The 22,335-nt window shown below is 40.3% G+C and overlaps 1 protein-coding gene across 1 annotated transcript; it reads left to right on the forward strand.

The window, feature by feature from the left end:
* Nucleotides 1-1,915: 1,915 nt before the first annotated feature.
* LOC114113058 (MYND-type zinc finger-containing chromatin reader ZMYND8-like) lies at nt 1,916-7,192 on the forward strand. Its single transcript, XM_027964731.3, has 2 exons — nt 1,916-1,961; nt 2,189-7,192. Exons 1-2 carry the CDS (start codon nt 1,955-1,957, stop codon nt 5,683-5,685), a joined length of 3,504 nt encoding a protein of 1,167 aa, XP_027820532.1. The 5' UTR covers nt 1,916-1,954; the 3' UTR covers nt 5,686-7,192.
* The last annotated feature ends 15,143 nt before the right edge of the window (nt 7,193-22,335 follow it).

A 22,335-nucleotide genomic window follows, 5' to 3' on the forward strand; every position in this document is an offset into this window, starting at 1 on the left:
CAGGAAAAACTATAGCTTTGACTAGATGGAACTTTGTCCACAAAGTAATGTCTCTGCTTCTTAATATGCTCTCTAGGTTGGTCATAGCTTTTCTTCCAAGGAGCAAGCATCTTTTAATTTCATGACTGCAGTCACCATCCACAGTGATTGGGGGGGGGCCCTCAAAAATAAAGTATCTCACTGTTTCCACTGTTTCCCCATCTATTTCTCATGAAGTGATGGGACCAGATGCCATGCTGTTAGTTTTCTGAATGTTGAATTTTAAGCCAACTTTTTCAACTCTCCTCTTTCACTTTCATCAAAAGCTATTTAGTTCTTCTTTGCTTTCTGCAATAAAGGTGGTGTCATCTGCATATCTGAGGTTATTAATTTTCTCCCAGCAATCTTGATTCCAGCTTATGCTTCATCCAGCCTGGCATTTCACATGATGTACTCTGCATATAAGTTAAATAAGTGGAGTGACAATATAGAGTGTTGATGTACTCCTTTCCCAATTTGGAACCATTATGTTGTTCCATGTCCAGTTCTAACTGTTGCTCTTGACCTGCATACAGATTTCTCAGGAGGAAGGTTAGGTGGTCTGATATTCCCATCTCTAGGCAAGAGTGAACATTGACATTTTAGGAATCAGTTAACTAAAAGGGACTGGAATGAGTGAATTTAACTATTACCATTGTATCTACTACTGTGGGCAAGAATCCCTTAGATGAAATAGAATAGCCATTATAGTAAACAAAACAGTCTAAATGCAGTACTAGGAGGCAATCTCAAAAAATGATAGAATGACATGTTTGTTTCCAAGGCAAACCATTCAGTATCACAGTAATCCAAGTCTATGCCCCAACCAGTAATGCTGAATAAGCTGAAGTTGAACTGTTCTGTGAAGACCTACAGGAACTTCTAGAACTAACACCCCAAAAAGGTATCCTTTTCATCATAGGGGACTGGAGTGCAAAAGTAGGAAGTTGAGGAACACTCAGAGTAACAGACAAATTTAGCCTTAGAATACAAAATGAAGCAGAACAAAGGCCAACTGAATTTTGCTAAGGGAACACACTGGTCATAGCAAACAAGAGAAGACTACACATGGACATTACCAGACGGTCAACACCGAAATCAGATTGATTATATTCTTTGCAGCCAAAGATGGATAAACTCTATACAGTCAGCAAAAATAAGACCAGGAGCTGACTGTGGCTCAGATCATGAACTCCTTAATCCAAATTTAGACTCAAATTGAAGAAAGTAAGAAAAAACCCTAGACCATTCAAGAATGACCTAAATCAAATCCCTTATGATTATACAGTGGAAGTGACAAATAGATTCAAGAGATTAGATATGATAGACAGAGTACCTGAAGAACTATGGACAGAGGTTAATGATACTGTACAAGAGGCAGGGATCAAGACCATCCCCCCAAAAAAGGCAAAAAGGTTGTCTGATGAGGCCTTACATATAGCTGAGAAAAGAAAACAAGCTAAAGGCAAAGGAGAAAAGAAAGATATACCCATTTGAATACAGAGTTCCAAAGAATAGCAAGGAGAGATAAGAAAGCCTTCCTCAGTGATCAATGCAAAGAAATAGAGGAAAGCAATAGACTGGGAAAGACTAGAGATCTCTTTGAGAAAATTAGAGATACCAAGGAAAAATTTCATGCAAAGATGGGCTCAATAAAGGACAGAAATAGAATGGACCTAACAGAAGCAGAAGATATTAAGAAGAGGTGACAAGAATACACAGAAGAACAATACAAAAAAGATCTTCATGACCCAGATAACCACAATGGTGTGATCACTCACCTAGAACCAGACATCCTGGAATGTGAAGTTAAATGGGCCTTAGGAAGCATCACTACACACAAAGCTAGTGGAGTTGATGGAATTCCAGTTGAGCTATTTCAAATCCTAAAAGATGAAAAGAGAGGCTAGGCCCTCCGAACGGCAGAGCTTTCTCAATGGCAGGTCTTGAACCAACCTTCTAGATGGCGATGAGGAAGGAAAGGCGATTCCTGAGACTGGAGAACTCAGACTCTGTCTCCCAAACACACATGTGAGAGCATCTCAAATTAGCGTGCACCCAAATCCTCCAGAAGCCTGCTTAAACCCCAGATTGCTGGGCCCTGCTCCAGTTTCTGATTCTGTAGATCTGACATGGAGCCTGAGAACATGCATTTCTGGCAGATTCACAGATCCTGGCTCCACAGAGAGAACAGCCCAGAAAAGAAAGTTCCCCAGCCCTCCTCATTCCTCCAATGGCCACTCGCCACAGGACACATCCCCAAGTCCCATTAAAAAGAAAAAGAAACCCGGCTTACTGAACAATAACAATAAGGAGCAGTCAGAACTAAGACATGGTCCGTTTTATTATATGAAGCAGCCACTCACCACAGACCCTGTTGATGTTGTACCGCAGGACGGACAAAATGATTTCTACTGCTGGGTTTGTCACCGGGAAGGCCAAGTCCTTTGCTGTGAGCTCTGTCCCCGGGTTTATCACGCTAAGTGTCTGAGACTGACATCGGAACCAGAGGGGGACTGGTTTTGTCCTGAATGTGAGAAGATCACAGTAGCGGAATGCATTGAGACTCAGAGTAAAGCCATGACGATGCTCACCATCGAACAGTTATCATATCTGCTCAAGTTCGCCATTCAGAAAATGAAACAGCCAGGGACAGATGCATTTCAGAAGCCTGTCCCATTGGAGCAACATCCTGACTATGCAGAATACATCTTCCACCCCATGGACCTTTGTACATTGGAAAAGAATGCTAAAAAGAAAATGTATGGCTGCACAGAAGCCTTCCTGGCTGATGCAAAGTGGATTTTGCACAACTGTATCATTTACAATGGGGGAAATCACAAATTGACACAAATTGCAAAAGTAGTCATCAAAATCTGTGAGCATGAGATGAATGAAATTGAAGTTTGTCCAGAGTGTTATCTAGCTGCCTGCCAAAAACGAGATAACTGGTTTTGTGAGCCTTGTAGCAATCCACATCCTTTGGTTTGGGCAAAACTGAAGGGGTTTCCATTCTGGCCTGCGAAAGCTCTGAGGGATAAAGATGGGCAGGTGGATGCCCGTTTCTTTGGACAACACGACAGGGCCTGGGTTCCAATAAATAATTGCTACCTCATGTCTAAAGAAATTCCTTTTTCTGTGAAAAAGACTAAAAGCATCTTCAACAGTGCAATGCAAGAGATGGAGGTTTACGTGGAGAACATCCGCCGGAAGTTCGGAGTTTTTAATTACTCTCCATTCAGGACACCCTACACGCCCAACAGCCAGTACCAAATGCTGCTCGACCCCTCCAACCCCGGTGCTGGTGCCGCCAAGATGGACAAGCAGGAGAAGGTCAAGCTTAGCTTTGACATGACGGCATCGCCCAAGATCCTGATGAGCAAGCCGATGCTGAGCGGGGGCGCAGGCCGCAGGATCTCCTTGTCCGACATGCCTCGCTCCCCCATGAGTACAAACTCCTCCGTGCACACGGGCTCTGATGTGGAGCAGGACGCTGAGAAGAAGGCCACGTCCAGCCACTTCAGCGCCAGTGAAGAGTCCATGGACTTCCTGGACAAGAGCACAGCTTCACCAGCCTCCACCAAGACAGGACAAGCGGGGAGTTTATCCGGCAGCCCAAAACCTTTCTCTCCTCAAGTATCAACGCCAGTCACCACGAAAACGGACAAGACACCCACCACGGGAAGCATCCTGAATCTTAACCTGGATCGAAGCAAGGCCGAGATGGACCTGAAGGAGCTGAGTGAGTCTGTCCAGCAGCAGTCTACTCCTGTTCCTCTCATCTCTCCCAAGCGACAGATTCGCAGCAGATTCCAGCTAAATCTCGACAAGACCATAGAGAGTTGCAAAGCACAACTAGGCATAAATGAAATCTCGGAAGATGTTTATACGGCTGTTGAGCACAGCGATTCGGAGGATTCTGAGAAGTCAGATAGTAGCGGTAGTGACTCTATCAGTGATGAGGAACAGAGGTCCAAGAACGAGCCAGAAGATGCTGAAGACAAAGAGGGGGCTCGGATGGACAAAGAGCCATCTGCTGTCAAAAAAAAGCCCAAATTGCCGAACCCAGTGGAGACGAAAGAGGAGCTGAAAGTCAGCACGTCACCAGCCAGTGAGAAAGCGGACCCAAGCTCGGTCAAGGAGAAGACAAGCCCCCAGCCTGAGAAGGACTTTTCAGACAAAGCAAAACCCTCGCCTCATCCCACAAAGGATAAGCTGAAGGGAAAAGATGAGACGGATTCCCCAACAGTGCATTTGGGCCTGGACTCCGATTCAGAGAGCGAACTTGTCATAGATTTAGGAGAAGCCCATTCTGGGCGGGAGGGTCGAAAAAATAAGAAGGAACCCAAAGAACCATCTCCCAAGCAGGAGGTTGTAGGTAAAGCTCCACCATCCACGCCAGCGGGCAGCCAGTCTCCCCCCGAAACGCCGGTCCTCACCTGCTCATCCTCCCAAACTCCCACGGCTGGAGTCACGGCCAGCACCACGTCCACAGTCACGGCCCCCGCCACCGCCGCCGCTGCCGCCGCCGCCACCACCACCACGGGGAGCCCGGTGAAAAAGCAGAGGCCGCTTTTACCGAAGGAGACTGCCCCGGCTGTGCAGCGGGTCGTGTGGAACTCATCAACTGTCCAGCAGAAAGAGATCACACAGAGCCCATCCACCTCCACCATCACCCTGGTGACCAGCACCCAGTCGTCGCCCCTGGTCACCAGCTCAGGGACCACTAGCACGCTCGCATCTTCAGTCAGCGCAGACCTGCCCATCGCCACCGCTTCAGCTGATGTCACTGCAGACATCGCCAAGTACACTAGCAAGATGATGGATGCAATAAAAGGCACGATGACGGAAATATACAACGATCTTTCTAAGAACACTACCGGAAGCACAATAGCCGAGATCCGCAGGCTGAGGATTGAGATAGAGAAACTCCAGTGGCTGCACCAGCAGGAGCTCTCGGAAATGAAACACAACTTGGAGCTGACCATAGCGGAGATGCGGCAGAGCCTGGAGCAGGAGCGGGACCGGCTCATTGCCGAGGTGAAGAAGCAGCTGGAGCTGGAGAAGCAGCAGGCGGTGGACGAGACCAAGAAGAAGCAGTGGTGCGCCAACTGCAAGAAGGAGGCCATCTTCTACTGCTGCTGGAACACCAGCTACTGTGACTACCCCTGCCAGCAGGCCCACTGGCCCGAGCACATGAAGTCTTGCACCCAGTCAGCTACCGCCCCTCAGCAGGAAGCAGACCCTGAGGTAAACACAGAAACACTAACTAAATCATCCCAGGGCGCCTCCTCCAGCACTCAGGCAGCCCCCACGGAAAGCAGCGCCTCGAAAGAGAAGGAGACACCAGCTGAGAAAAGCAAGGACGGTGGCTCGACCGTCGACCTCTCTGGCTCCAGGGAGACGCCCTCCTCCATTCTCTTAGGCTCCAACCAAGGCTCTGTTAGCAACAGGTGCGACAAGCAACCTGCCTCTGCCCCAACCTCCACAGACCACCAGCCGCACCCCAACTACCCAGCCCAAAAGTACCATTCCCGGAGCAGTAAATCCAGTTGCTGGAGCAGCAGCGAGGAGAAGCGAGGGTCAGCCCGCTCCGAGCACAATGCCGGTACCAGTTCGAAGAGCCTCATCCCGAAAGAGTCCCGCCTGGACACCTTCTGGGACTAGGGACACGCTGGGACACAAGCTGCCCGCCCCATGGAGGGAAACAACCCAGACACCAGGGAAACCGGAAACCGCAAAGAAACGTGAGTCCGGAAGACCGCCACCCTCAGCCTGGAGGATGCCAGCCATTCAGACTCGGCCTCTGCGCCCGGCACAGAGGGCCGCCCACACTACATCACGTCCGGCGATAGCCTTGACTGAGGACTGTTCCACCCACGTGAAACCTTTGCTTTAGATGTAAATAATGTACAATTTGTGGATGTCATCGAGCCTAGAGTACCTTCCCCTTTTTATATTTGTACTGACTTTAACTTATAAAAAAAAAAGAGAGAGAGGAGAAAAAACAATAAAAAACAGAAAACACACCCAACAACAAAAATAATGTTTGAATGCTGGAGAAAGGATGGTCAGCCAGCCCGTCTGTGACGGGTGCGGAGAGGGCGCGGGGCTCGCTTTGGGGCGCACAGCTCCTATTCCTCTGATGCCCCGTGAGCAGTTTCCATTCGTATGTCTGTACACAGCACGTTGGGATCAGGAATTTCCAGCACAGAATTCGGTGCTGCTGTGGACAACATCACATGCCCCCATTGGCCCCTTTCAAATACTACGTTATCATGTTACAAAAGGCAAGCTCTCTGGACCAGAAGGACACACGGAGGAGCTCGTTAATTTTATGTGATTTCCACGATGACTCTACTCCTATAAAAGGGAAAAAAGACAAAACAAAACAAAACCCCACATCCTTGTTTACAGAAGATTAGCTAGAACCAAGCCCCGCTCAGCTCAGTTTGCCGAAGAGAGGACCGTAGAAAGCGTTCGAGTCAGAAGCTCCGAAACAGAGAGTTTTTCTTTGCTTTGTGGTTCCTTTAAAGACACTCACACCCGCTTGGTAAGAGATGGCCGTGCTTCACGGAAGTGAGAAGTCAAAGGCGAGACGCACGCGGAGAGGACATTTGAGTCTGAGATGAAGCATGTATGTAATATTTATACGATGGAATTGTACGTTTTTATGTCAGCATGAAACCAAGGCAGTTTGAGGGGGAGCAGGACGCCGCCGTGCTGTCAACACTACGTATGCTGTAGATCCTTTTGTATGTTGTGTAAAACAAGAAGCATTGAACAGAGCAAAAAGGTGATGTATGTATATGAGAAAAATCAATTGTACGATATCATTCCAGTACATTCTGTTGTACATTTTAGTCTCGTTCCCTTTCTCTCCATTGTTGATAAGAGGATGCGAACTGTACAGTTTCCAGCTAGTTACCCATATTAGAGAAGAAATAAAAAAGAGAGTCCTAGAAGAAAACAGGAAAGAACATTTGTCGATTGCAGTTGTCAAAAAAACAAAACAACAAAAAAAAAAACCCTAGCCTAGCTGGCCTTATTTGTGAAGCATAATTGCTTTTAGCATATGGAAGTATTTTTTCACATTTTCTTTGTATAAAATTTGTATTAAACTTAAATATCTTTTTTGAAAAAAAAAAAAAAAACAAAAACAAAAAAAAACAAATCCTAAAAGATGATGCTGTGAAAGTGCTGCACTCAATATGCCAGCAAATTTGGAAAACTCAGCAGTGGCCACAGGACCGGAAAAGGTCAGTTTTCATTCCAATCCCAAAGAAGGCAAGGCCAAAGAATGCTCAAACTACTGCACAATTGCACTCATCTCACATGCTAGGAAAGTAATGCTCAAAATTCTCCAAGCAAGGCTTTAGCAATAAATGAACCATGAACTTCCATATGTTCAAGTTGGATTTAGAAAAGGCAGAGGAACCAGAGATCAATCTGCCAACATCCACTGGATCATTGAAAAAGCAACAGAGTTCCAGATGTTGTATTGACTATGCCAAAGTCTTTGACTGTGTGGATCACGACGCATTGTGGTATTGGTTCCTAATGGTAATAGATTTGTATCCTGGCTCTGGCTTTTCAAGCTGTTATTTAAATCTTTTGTGTCCAGGTTTCATTCTTTCTAGAATAAATGCTGTGATATACAATACATGATGTAATCTGTTTGAAAACATTTCAATTTAACATTACATAAATGTTAGGTGTGTTTATTATTGAGGAGGATTCAATTTCAGTATTCAGCTAAAATGTGGAAACCCTATAGGTTATGTTGAAAAAGTGAAATATATTAATTAGAATGCTGTGTGCACCTATTGATGTGAGTCTGAGTGAACTCCAGGAGTTCATGATAGACAGGTAGGACTGGTGTGCTGTGGTTCATGGGATCGCAAAAAGTTGGACACGACTGAACAACTGAACTGAACTGAACTCTGCACCTATTATTTTTGGTCAGGTGGATTACATTTGAAATATATGAAAATATGATAGTTTGATCATGAGTGGCATAAAGCTACATGAAGACATACTAAAATTGCTCACTAAACTCAGTAGATCCTGGACTTCTGCTTAAACAACTGTAAATGTTTAAAGAGGCTGTCTTTTAAATTCTTAGCCCCAATTGCTCTATCACTATTTGGACAGCACTCCTGGAGAGGCCCATGGGCAGAGGAGCCTGGTGGGCTACAGTCCATGGGATTGCAAAGAGTTGGACATGACAGAAGCTACTTGGCATGCACACACTAATTTAATTCCAGGTAGAAATATTATGCAAGTGTCATTGTAGATATAGTCTTTCTCTTTCCTTAGATGGTAAATTTGGGAAAATTACAATAGATTTTCCCAGTGCTCACATATCCAAATTCAAAGTTGACCTCTCAGTCAGATTTGTAAGATTTGAACTGGTATTGCAAAGTCACTTGAATTCATTCCTAGACAAGGTTTGTTGTGGACTGCCTCATTAAAATAGTCATTCAAAGTAAATGGATTTGTATATGGTATAATAAGGAAGACATTTCCCTGGTGGCTCAGATAGTAAAGAATCTGCCTGCAATGTGGGGGACCTGGGTTCAATCCCTTGGTTTGCAAGATCCCCTGGAGAAGTGGATAGCAACCCACTCCAGTATTCTTGCCTGGAGAATCCCATGGACAGAGGGGCCTGGTGGGCTAAAGTCCATGGGGTTGTGAAGAGTTGGACAAGACTGAGCAACTAAGCATAGCACAGTAAGTTTGTCAGTTAATATACGCTCACATACCCAATTATTCTAGCTAAAATACATTTCACTCAGTCCCTTCTTCCTTCGTGGCCATTTTTATACCTCAAGATCCTCTCTTTTGGCTATAGTTAAGTGGACCAGGACGGAGAACTGATAGTAAGAAGAGTACAGTCAATAGATGGGCTCAATAGCAGCCTGTTACTTGCTCTGCTGTAAACAGGTAAATTAGGTCAATCAGATTCTTGCTCTTGGGAGTCTGAACTGGAAAGCACAGTCTGTTAGCAGTAAGCATAACAGCCAAAAGGATGCTGTGAGGTAGTTCCTGCACTGGTGTCATGTACAAAAGGAGTTTATGAGGCAGCAAAAACTGGATAAACAGAGGAAACCACATAGCAAATATGAATGCTGTGGATAAGGAGAGAGAACAGTGACACTAAGAAAGCTAATTTAGCTATGGGTGGAGAAAGAAGTTAGTCAGCTCTTAAAGCTGATTCTGGACCAGGTCCTGTATCATTACAACTAATTGCCCTTAGCTGAAATAAATTAAGTGTATCTTTTTTCCTTGCCTAACCAATCCATGTGCTAATAAACATACATGATTCAACTTTGTCTTGCAATCACACTTTATTCTGATGATTATTTTGAATACTTCCTTGTTAAGAAATGTGCAATAATATGGAGATGAAATAAAATTTTGCTAGGATCTATATCTTTTAATACTTTACCATTGCATTAGTGCCTGATAAATTTATGGTGGCAGTCATGCCTGAGAGATTTAAAAGATTGTTTTTATTTCATTGTAAATAAGCTACAGAGAAGCAGCTTGTTTTCTGTAACAAATTGTGAAAGTACAGGGCACCAGTTTTTGAAGTGAGCCTTGGGCAGATGTTAGGAATGCAGTAACATGTTGGGGAATATATTTTCATTTAAGAATGGCACCAAGTCTGGATAAGGACACTAGAGCAGTAAAACAGATGTAGGGATCATATTAAAGGTGCTGATGTTGTAACTTGAAATGTCCTGGGTGGCTGTTTTCACTTTTCTATTTCATCAGGAAATTTTCATGGCTTAATAATGTATGTTTAATTGTTATCCAGGAAAGGTAATTCATTTTCTGTAGATAGCAGTCAGAATTTGAAAATAAGAGGTATGTTACATTTAAGATAGCTCTAAGAATATGTTTTAGTTTTGTTTTACTTGATAAGTATATTGCAAAAATATATTTAAAAAAGGGAAACAGACTTCTATGAAAGCACTCGCACATAGGTGTAAAGCTAGGCCACTATCAAAAGGTATATTCTGACTGCAAGAATATGCATATATTTATATTTATCAGCATCTTGGAGGTGATTTAAAAGATTTTATGGACTGTGGTTTGGAAATGTAAATTGTTCTATCTTCTCTAAAGATAGCTTATCTTTTCAAAAATCTTTCATTCACAATATTTATTACTGATTTTATCACATCTGATTTATGTTATTTTCATAAATTGTTTCTTAGGGTACAATTGTACTTGGTTAAATAGTAATTTAAAATCTGTCTTCCAAGACTATAACAGAACTGTGCTGGCATGATATATTTTTTGAAGTGTGTTTTACTTGAGGACTATCATATTTCTGAAACTGGCAGTTCTAAATGAAATAACTGTTTAAACTTCTTGCCAGGAGAGAGTTTACCTGGTAAGAAAAATATTGGAACTCGCCAAGAAGGAAGATGTTTTAATTTATATTTCATTATAGCTACAAAAAATGTGTTTTAGTATTTTAGGAATATATATTTTTTCTGTGTTGCCTTCTCTGAAGTTTGAGTCAATTACTCACTTTATGGAGTCATAACCCTATGGAATTTTTGGTCCATTTTGTTTCCTATAACTGATGAAAACTGGGAAGGACAAATGTACCAATTGTTTGAAATCATATATTAATTTTTTTTTAAGTTGGGAGAAAACCCAGATATAATACTCTGGAAACTGTCATCTTAATGGTGGTAAAATAATGGTACAGTATTTTTGCTTTTATTATCCAGTTCAGTTTAGTCGCTCTGTCGTGTCCAACTCTTTGCGACCCCATGAATCGCAGCACACCAGGCCTCCCTGTCCATCACCAACTCCTGGAATTTACCCAAACTCATGTCCATCGAGTCAGTGATGTCATCCAGCCATCTCATCCTCTGCCATCCCCTTCTCCTCCTGCCCCCAATCCCTCCCAGCATCAGAGTCTTTTCCAATGAGTCAACTCTTTGCACGAGGTGGCCACAGTATTGGAGTTTCAGCCTCAGCATCAGTCCTTCCAATAAACACCCAGGACTGATCTCCTTTAGGATGGACTGGTTGGATTTCCTTGCAGTCCAAGGGACTCTCAAGAGTCTTCTCCAGCACCACAGTTCAAAAGCATCAATTCTTCCGTGCTCAGCTTTCTTCACAGTCCAACTCTCACATCCATACATGACTACTGGAAAAACCATAGCCTTGACTAGATGGACCTTTGTTGGCAAAGTAATGTCTCTGCTTTTGAATATGCTATCTAGGTTGGTCATAACTTTCCTTCCAAGAAATAAGTGACTTTTAATTTCATGGCTGCAATCACCATTTGCAGTGATTTTGGAACCCAGGGAAATAGTCTGATGTGGTTTCTACTGTTTCCCCATCTATTTCTCATGAAGTGATGGGACCAGATGCCATGCTGTTAGTTTTCTGAATGTTGAGCTTTAAGCCAACTTTTTCAGTTTCCTCTTTCACTTTCATCAAGAGGCTCTTTAGTTGTTCACTTTCTGCCACAAGGGTGGTGTCATCTGCATATCTGAGGTTATTGATATTTCTTCCAGCAATCTTGATTTCAGCCTGTGCTTCCTCCAGCCCAGTGTTCTCATGATGTACACTGTACATAAGTTAAATAAGCAGGGTGGCAATATACAGCCTTGACTTACTCCTTTTCCTCTTTGGAACCAGTCTGTTTTTCTATGTCCAGTTCTAATTGCTGCTTCCTGACCTGCATATAGGTTTCTCAAGAGGCAGGTCAGGTGGTCTGGTATTCTCATCTCTTTCAGAATTTTCCACAGTTTATTGTGATCCACATAATCAAAGGCTTTGGCATAGGCTTTCTGGAACTCTCTTGCTTTTTCGATGGAAAAGGTCAATTTTCATTCCAATCCCAAAGAAAGGCAATGCTAAAGAATGCTCAAACTACCGCACAATTGCCCTCATTTCATGCTAGTAAAGTAATGCTCAAAATTCTCCAAGCCAGGATTCAGCAATATTTGAACCGTGAACTTCCAGATGTTCAAGTTGGTTTTAGAAAAGGCAGAGGAACCAGAGATCAAATTGCCAACATCCACTTTTATTATTACCTGTATATAAAAAGTCAGAAAATAAAGAATACATTTCTGTAACTACTGTATTGAAAATTATTTTTGAAATTATTTGACTAAAGAAAACATTTTTTACCAAGTAGAAACTTTTATCATTTGACTCTGAGAAGTATTGGACCAAACAAAATTTAGATAGTATCTTTTCATGTATTATTTCTGCTATTTCCTGGTAATGAAGTTATGAAATTGTTTTCAAGAATAAGGAGCTTTTTAGAAATGCTGTGGAGAACTAGTGATGAATATAACATACAATCTATGAATATTATCTATTTTGAGTTATGTTTTACCCATCTTTTGATGTATATATTATTACCACAAACTTGTGCTTATGAAAAAATAAAAATAACCGTATTTGTAGACATTACAGTATGTGAATTCTTTATATGATTTGAATTCTTTATATGATTTGATCATTACAAACATGTATTGACTTGGTGGGTAGCATGTATATTCCCACAAGCTGAAAAGGGATTATTTAAATAGTACGCCTGCAAATTTTGGTCAATAAAACTAGAGCAAATCCAGTGTCTTGGGTTCAGATGCAGTACTCTGTTCCTATAGAGGTCGCTGTCTCTTAACAAGCAATGAAGGCACATTCAGGTAAAGTACTTATTTTCTTGGCTTGAGAGTAATGTAAATAAACTAATAACTACCCAAAATAAAATATATTTTTAATGTCATTAAATAGTGGAAAGAGCAATGCAGTACAAATTATATATTAACCCTCATTTTTAAGTTGATCAAGATCAAGATTTATAAAAGTCCTACACTATTATATAAAATTAAAATGTCTTGGGTACAGCAACAAACATTTCACTTAGTATTGAAATTGTGTTGATAACCTTTTACTAGTTTGAATTCTCAACCTTTTATGTCTAAAAGTGTGAGAATTAACTGCTATTACTGGTTCTGTAATTAATCCTAAAAGGGGAAGATGTAGGAGGTAGATGAGTTAAAGTTTCCTTTTAATTGAACACAGTCCTTTATTTGCCATAAATATATTTCCTAAGTTACAAGGCAAAAAATGTGTCTTAAACAAGAATTCTACTCTTTGATGAATTAGAATATTTAGTTGAGAGCCAGTGCCAAGAAAAAGTTCAGAGAGAATTTTATTTTTAGAGGACTCATCTCCCTGTTAACAAGAATAATGAAATGAGTGAATCATATAATGCAATTGGAGCCTGGTCCTGGCAATTATGCAGCCATTTACCCCTCAGTGACAACTTGGGAGCTAGAGCTTCAGCACATTCTGGGTGTTGATTTCCTACAGGGACATGTTTATGTTGTAGATGAAGCACAGGCTGCTTGGAAGGCTTCAGATGGTTCTATTGGGTTGAGGATTAATGAGGTTAAATTAACTCAGTCACTTAATGCACATTTTATTGAGGTTCAAGCTGTTCAGACTGTTGCTGTTAATATGAGTAACCCAGAATGTTGCCAGTTAAGTGTAAGTTACACATCAGGGATGCCAGGGTCATTAGTGACAGAAAGAAAGCAATTTTATTTGGTCATGACATTTATCATAAAGGCATTCTCATGTTTACATATACATATATATATTTAAAATATTATGTAAAAGATACCTATAACTATCTTTAAAAACATAAGAATGCCTGTATGGTATATATGTGATATATATACGTGTATGTATGCATATATATATATTATAATATTTACTCCAAAACATCATTTATTTAGGGGTATTGTTGTTACCTCAGATAGAATTATGATCTTACCTTTAAATAATTTTGTGCTGATTTCCCAAAATAAAGCGTTGAAGTAAAAAAGTAAAGTGAAATGAACAAAATTTCCTTCTCTCATCAGCTGTGCATATGAGGAACATCTTGGATAAATGTTTTGTTCTAAACCCTGTGATATCATAAACCTGAAAAGCTCCTATGTTGAGAAGATTGAGTCAGACCCATGATGTAACACCCGAGTATCTATTCATTCACTAACTTATTCACTCATTGTTTTTTGACCATCTGATATATGCTACCACTTATACTAATGCTGAGGATAGATAGTTCTAGCTCCCTTACATTTAGTATGTTTATTAGCTTCTCCATTTAAATATGCATATCTTACATTATCAAAGGCTTTATGACTTCTTGTGGAGCTTTCATAGGTGTACTACTGGCTTTAAAATAATGATTTCTAGATGCTCATAAAGTAAATAAACCCCCTAGGTGATGGAATCTAATAGTCACATAAATTGCTCCATTTTTACTCTAGACAACAAAGTTAGCTTAGAACAGCATAAATGACAACACCCTCCTGTACCAAAGGGCCCCACACAGATGCTTTACTGTCTTTTTGTGCAAGTACTATAAAGCTCTCATAATATATAGAATCCCATGACTTATTCCACTTCTTATAGGCTGAGTTTTCACTTGAAATGTCTGTTTTACTCTCAGGACATGCATAAGGACATTGGAAAAAATAATCCAGAGTACATCTGCGGAAAAGAACGCACGCATGCACCCCTTGAATAAAGAGATCATGGCAAGGCTCCAGGAGTCTAAGTGCATACTTGCCTAGAAAAACTGGTGCACAGTATGTTGCCACTTCTCTCTACCCATGGCACAGCACTCCCCTGGTTTGGAAGCAGGGCTTTGGCATTCCTACTGAGAACAGGGCACTGAGAAGTGATTGCTAGAGGGAAGAACCATTAGAGTTGCCAACCACCACTGTAGTTTTATTATTCTTCTTTTCATTTTTTTACTGCTATTTTCTGATAATTCTCCAGCTTAAAGGAACAAACGGTATTTATTTGATACAACAAATTCTTTTTAACTGCCAAGTGCTTTTGTAGGCTTTTGAACTTGAATCTGGCCCTTCAGATATTTGGGAGTGGGGAACAGAAGAAGAGCTAGAGGTCATATAAAATCATAGTGATACAAAGCTGTATTTAGTCTCATAGCCAAGACACACATACGTCATGGCTCCGAGACTATAGGTACTCAATGTATTTTGGTTTCTATTTTTGCTGGTCTTCCATATCTGCATGGAGTAGCCTAGGTGTACATAGACCTTTGAAATAGCCAGAGGTGTTTGTCTTTAACTTGGCTGGATATCAGAAATTACTGAAATTCATTTCCCTATGAAAATAAAACCATTGGTATAAAAGGAAAATTTGGAAATTAACTACTTTTATGATGTATATGTAGTATTATATAAACCAAAATTTAAAATATGCCTGGAGGTGTTTAATGCTGAATTATTTTTTGGCATATCTATATGCCTAAGCATGATGTACTCTGCATATAGGTTAAATAAGCAACGTGACAATATACAGCCTTGATGTACTTCTTTCCCAATTTTGAACCAGTCTGTCATTCCATGTCTGATTCTAATTGTTGCTTCTTGACTTGCATACAGGTTTCTGAGGAGGCAGGTAAGGTGGTCTGGTATTCCCATCTCTTTAAGAATTTTCCAGTTTGTTGTGATCCACACAGTCAGAGGCTTTAACATAGTCAATAAAGCAGAAGTAGATGTTTTTCTGGAATTCTCTTGCTTTTTTTATGATCCGATGGATGGTTGCAATTTGATTTTTGGTTCCTCTGCTTGTCTAGATCCAGTTTGTATATCTGGAAGTTATTGGTTCACATATTGTTGAAATTTGGAGAATTTTGAACATTATTTTGTTAGCTTGTTAGTTGAGTGCAATTGTGTGGTAGTTTGAACATTTTTTGGCATTGCCTTTCTTTAGGATTGGAATGAAAACTGACCTTTTTCAGTCCTGAGGCCACTGCTGAGTATTCCAAATTTGCTGGTATATTGAGTGCTTATTTAACTTATATGCAGAGTATATCATGAGAAATGGCAGGCTGGATAAAGCCCAAGCTGGACTCAAGATTTCCAGAAGAAATGTCAGTAACCTCAGGTATGCAGATAACACCACCTTTTCGGCAAAAAGTGAAGAAAAACTAAAGAGCCTTTTGATGAAGCTGAAAGAGAAGAGTGAGAAAGCTGGCTTAAAACTCAACTTTCAAATACTAAGATCATGGCATCTGGTCTCATCACTTCATGGCAAATAAATGAGGAAACAATGTAAATAATAACAGACTTTATTTTCTTCGGCTCCCAAATCACTGCAAATAGTGACTGCAGCCATGAAGTTAAAAGACACTTTATCCTTTGAAGAAAAGCTATGACCAACCTAGATAGCATATTAAAAAGCGGAGACATTACTTTGTGGACAAAGGTCAGCCTAGTCAAAGCTATACGTTTTCCAGTAGTCATGTATGGATGTGAGAATTGGACCATGAAGAAGGCTGAGCACCAAATAATTGATGCTTTTGAACTGTGGTGTAGGAGAAGACTCTTGAGATTCCCTTAGATGGCCAGGAGATCCAGCCAGTCCACCCTAAAGGAAATCAACCCTGAATATTTATTGGAAGGACTGATGCTGAAGGTGAAGCTCCAGTAATTTGGCCACCTGATGTGAAGAGCTGATTCACTGGAAAATACCCTGATGCTGGGCAAGATTGAAAGCAGGAGGAGAAGGGGACCACAGAGAATGAGATGGCTGGATGGCATAAACCATCTATGAGTTTGAGCAAGCTCCAGGAGATGGTGAAGGACAGGGAAGCCTGGCATGCCGCAGTCCATGGGGTCACAGAGATTCAGACATGAGTGAGTGACTGAATAACAACAATATGCCTAAATGGGTTGATTATTTATTAAAAATGAAAAAATGTATTTTTTCAAGGTCATTAGAATTTTTTAAAACAACATATGCTATAAAGTTAAGATAAAAACATTCTAAAAGAAAAATGTCCAGAGATTGGTGAAAGTTGGACTTTCAGAGTATGATAGAAGGAAATGCACAAGATAGAAATATGCTGATATGGTCAGTTTTTAGAATAAAATATTAAAGCATTTTAAAAACATGACAATAATAGATGTGATATCTCTTCAGTATACTGAAATTAATACTATAAAGAAATTTCAAACACATAGAGTTCTGGGGACAAGGTCAGAAGATTTATAAGCCTATTTTACCTTGACATGACAGAAATACCCTTTATCTTTTAATAAAGAACTGAAATAAAGCTTTGAAAGAAATGGTACGTTTTCTTTGATATCTCAGTATGCTTCCTATGAAAATATATCAATATGGGAATTAATTTTTCCCTTATCATATAAAATACATTATATCTTATGCTGCTACTGCTACTGCTGCTGCTAAGTCACTTCAGTCGTGTCCGACTCTGTGCGACCCCATAGACGGCAGCCCATCAGGCTCCACTGTCCCTGGGATTCTCCAGGCAAGAACATATATCTTATATGTATATATACATATATATATATATATATACACATACATATATATATATATATATATATATATATGTCTTCAGTTCAGTTCAGTCACTCAGTCGTGTCTGACTCTTTGCAACCCCATGAATCACAGCATGCCAGGCCTCCCTGTCCATCACCAACTCCCGGAGTACACTCAAACTCATGTCCATCGAGTCGATGATGCCATCCAGCCAACTCATCCTCTGTCATCCCCTTCTTCTCCTGCCCTAAATCCCTCTGAGCATCAGGGTTTTTTTTTCCAATGAGTTGACTCTTCGCATGAGGGCCAAATTATTGGAGTTTCAGCTTCAGCATCAGTCCTTCCAGTGAACACCCAGGACAGATCTCCTTTATGATGGACGGTTGGATCTCCTTGCAGTCCAAGGGACTCTCAAGAGTCTTCTCCAGCACCACAGTTCAAAAGCATCAATTCTTCCGTGCTCAGCTTTCTTCACAGTCCAACTCTCACATCCATACATGACTACTGGAAAAACTATAGCCTTAACTAGATGGACATTTCTTGGCAAAGTAGTATCTCTGCTTTTGAATGTGCTATCTAGGTTGGTCATAACTTTCCTTCTAAGGAGTAAGTGTCTTTTAATTTTATGGCCACAATCACCATCTGCAGTGGTTTTGGAGCCCCAAAATAAAGTCTGACACTGTTTCCACTGTTTCCCAATCTATTTCCCATGAAGTGATGGGACCAGATGCCATGATCTTCATTTTCTGAATGTTAAGCTTTAAGCCAACTTTTTCACTCTCTTCTTTCACTTTCATCAAGAGGGTTTTTAGTTCCTCTTCACTTTCTGCCATAAGGGTGATATCATCTGAATATCTGAGGTTATTGATATTTCTCCTGGCAATCTTGATTCCAGCATGAGCTTCATCCAGCCCAGTGTTTCTCATGATGTACTCAGCATATATGTTAAATAAGCAGGGTGACAATATACAGCCTTGACATGCTCCTTTTCCTGTTTGAATGGGAGCTGACTGTGGCTCAGATCATGAGCTCCTTATTGCCAAATTCAGACTTAAATTGAAGAAAGTAGGGAAAACCACTCGGCCATTCAGGTATGACCTAAATCAAGTCCCTTATGATTATACAGTGGAAGTGAGAAATAGATTTAAGGGACTAGATCTGATAGACAAAGTGCCTGATGAACTATGCACGGAGGTTCATGACATTGTACAGGAGAAAGGGATCAAGACCATCCCCATGGAAAAGAAATGCAAAAAAGCAAAATGGCTGTCTGAGGAGGCCTTACAAATAGCTGTGAAAAGAAGAGAAGCAAAAAGCAGAGGAGAAAAGGAAAGATATAAGCATCTGAATGCAGAGTTCCAAAGGATAGCAAGGAGAGATAAGAAAGCCTTCCTCAGTAATCAATACAAAGAAATAGAGGAAAACAACAGAATGGGAAAGACTAGAAATCTCTTCAAGAAAATTAGAGATACCAAGGGAACATTTCATGCAAAGATGGGCTCAATAAAGGACAGAAATGTTATGACTTAACAGAAGCAGAAGATATTAAGAAGAGGTGGAAAGAATACACAGAAGAACTGTATAAAAAAGATCTTCATGACCCAGATAATCACGATGGTGTGATCACTCACCTAGAGCCAAACATCCTGGAATGTGAAGTCAAGTGGGCCTTAGAAAGTATCACTATGAACAAAGCCAGTGGAGGTGATGGAATTCCAGTTGAGCTACTTGTCTTTTATTATTCAAGTAATTTAACTTCTATGCAGAGTACATTATGAGAAATGCTGGACTGGAAGAAACACCAAGCTTGAATCAAGATTGCTGGGAGAAATATTAATAACCTCAGATATGCAGATGACACCACCCTTATGGCAGAAAGTGAAGAGGAGCTAAAAAGCCTCTTGATGAAAGTGAAAGAGGAGAGTGAAAAAGTTGCCTTAAAGCTAAACATTCAGAAAACGAAGATCATGGCATCCGGTCCCATCACTTCATGGGAAATAGATGGGAAACAGTGGAAACAGTGTCAGACTTTATTTATTTGGGCTCCAAAATCACTGCAGATGGTGACTGTAGCCATGAAATTAAAAGATGCCTACTCCTTTGAAGAAAAGTTATGACCAACCTAGATAGTATATTCATAAGCAGAGACATTACTTTGAGGACTAAGGCCCGTCTAGTGAAGGCTGTGGTTTTTCCTGTGGTCATGTATGGATGTGAGAGTTGGACTGTGAAGAAGGCTGAGCGCCGAAGAATTGATGCTTTATGAACGGTGATGTTGGAGAAGACTCTTGAGAGTCCCTTGGATTGCAAGGAGATCCAACCAGTCCATTCTGAAGGAGATCAACCCTGGGATTTCTTTGGAAGGAATGATGCTAAAGCTGAAGCTCCAGTACTTTGGCCACCTCATGAGAAGAGTTGACTCATTGGAAAGGACTCTGATGCTGGGAGGGATTGGGGGTAGGAGGAGAAGGGGGCGACCCAGGATGAGATGGCTGGATGGCATCACAGACTCGGTGGACATGAGTCTGAGTGAACTCCGGGAGATGGTGATAGCCAGGGAGGCCTGGCGTGCTGTGATTCATGGGGTTGCGAAGAGTCAGACATGACTGAGCAATGACTGAACTGAACTGAAGAAGAGTTAATAATAAGAGCAGGGTGTTTTATTAAAAAATAATTTAATTGAAAATAATAAAAGAGTATATGGAAAACAAACTTGGAAGAGGTAGAATATTTAGGGTCAATTAAGTCCAAAAACTTTATGACTTAGGTTTTCAGAATATATTACCTGTCTTCCACTTTGTTTTTCCAGCCTCCCCTCCTATATTATCTTGCTACAGTAAGCTTAATTGCTCATGTCAGTTGTCATTAACACAAAAGGGAAAAGAATTTGGCAAGAATTTCAGCTGATATTTTTTAGAGCTACCAAATAAGATCTGTGATAAAATATTTGAATGATGCATAGGACAACGTAAAGCAGAAAGCTAGTATATTCTAGTTTGGGTAGAATTGCCCTGTTACGTGCTGAGGTCATGCAAGACTATGAAGATAAATATGTACTGGGTATTTTCAGTAGACAGTCTGATGTGTTCTGCATTATCCAATTGTATTGACAATAGAATCTTGGCACAATAAATTCTAAACACAGGGAGGGGAGTGATAATATACTAAATGTGAATTGTAGATTGAAAACAAATTATCTTGGTGGTTCTTTCTCCATATAATCTCAGATTTTTAGTTGATTTTGACACTTTATGGGTATACATTTTACAATACTGTTTCAAATATCCATTATCTTTGTTTTTATCTCCTGTCCTCAAGAGTTAAAACTAAAAAAAAAAATCATGTTATATAAGAGAGCACAAGGTCAAGATTCTGGAGTATTAATCATGACACTGGTACTAAGAAATTAGTTAAGAGGAACAGAATAAAAGCTCTAAAAATATGATTCAAATTTGAAACTTAAAATATCTTCAGAGTTTAATTCCTGTGTTCAGGAATGATAAAATACCGGGTGTCAATATGAAAAGTTTTCTAGATTGATTTTCTAGATGATTACCAGGAGATAAGGGTGTGTGGATAAACTGGGAGATTGGGACTGACATATACACGCTAATATCTATAAAATAAATAACTAATAAGAATGTACTATATACCACAGGGAAGTCTAGTCAATACTCTGTAATTGTCTGTATTGGAAAAGAATCTCAAAAAGAACGGATATATGTTTTATATATAAATGATTCAATTTGCTGTGTGCATAAAACTAACACAACACTGTAAATTAACTTATACTCCAATAAAAATTTAAAACAATATTAAGTAATAAGTAAAAGTATAAATGTGAGCATTCTTACGGATGAAAGATTGGAGGTATAGAGAGAATGTGTAATAGAGGAAGTTGATTGATACTCTGTGCCGGGAAAATCTTCCCTAAGTATGTGACATTTGAGTTTCTGTTGAATGATAAATAATCATCTGAGTGTAGAGTCTTGGCTGAAGGAAATGCAGCATGCACTGTGGGTTAAGTTTTGTATCATAAAATATATATGAAGTCCTCATTCCAGTATTTCATAAAAGGACCTTTTTGTAAATAGGATCATTGCAGATACAATTAATTGTTAAGATGAAGTCTTTCTGAAATAGGATGGGCCCTTAATCCAGTATTACTGGTACCCGAATAAGAGGAGAAAGGACACAGAGACACAGACACATGAAGAAAAATGCTATGTGATGACGGAGGCAGAGACTGAAGAGCTGTAGTTGCAAACGAAGAAGAACCACAACTCCTGGGAGCCATCAGACTCTTGGAAGAGGACAGAAAGAGTCTGTCCTAATTTACAACTGCTTGGCTAGCTGAATTATTAATAACATCTACTTTCACTCTCAAAAGCACTCTGGTTTGTGTGATAAGCTAAATGATTACTTTGGTTATAACTGACTAATTGCTTTACTTAGAACTTGAAGGAAAAAAAATATGCCTCTTGGACCTAAAAATTATTTTGAACTGAAGGTAATTAAGAAGTAGCAAATTCAGGGAAAGCTCTGTCCACTTTCTCCTTTTTTTGTCCAAACATAGAATGAGTCTACACACTTGTCAGCCCAGATAGGCAGCAGAGGAGTCTGCAGACAAACCTTACTCTGTCAGTTTCCTCTATTACATTTATCTTGTCACAGTTTGCCACCCATGGAAGCCAAAACCATTTTCTTTTATCCTGTCATTTCTCCACAAATTTATTGTTCTGTGTTGAAGATACCATGTAAGCTGGGATACTAAGTCGCTTCTTTGAGTGGCTTATTGACTGGTTTCTCCGAGGTATATGTTAAAATACACATGTTCATAAACATTTGTTTTTCTCTTGTTAATCGGTCTCTCATTATGGGGACCCCAGCTGAGAACTTAGAAAGGGTAGAAGGAAAAGGACTTTATCCTCTTGTATA

The sequence above is a fragment of the Ovis aries genome, chromosome 2 (assembly GCF_016772045.2).
Source record: "Ovis aries strain OAR_USU_Benz2616 breed Rambouillet chromosome 2, ARS-UI_Ramb_v3.0, whole genome shotgun sequence".
NCBI classification, from domain to species: Eukaryota; Metazoa; Chordata; class Mammalia; order Artiodactyla; family Bovidae; genus Ovis; species Ovis aries.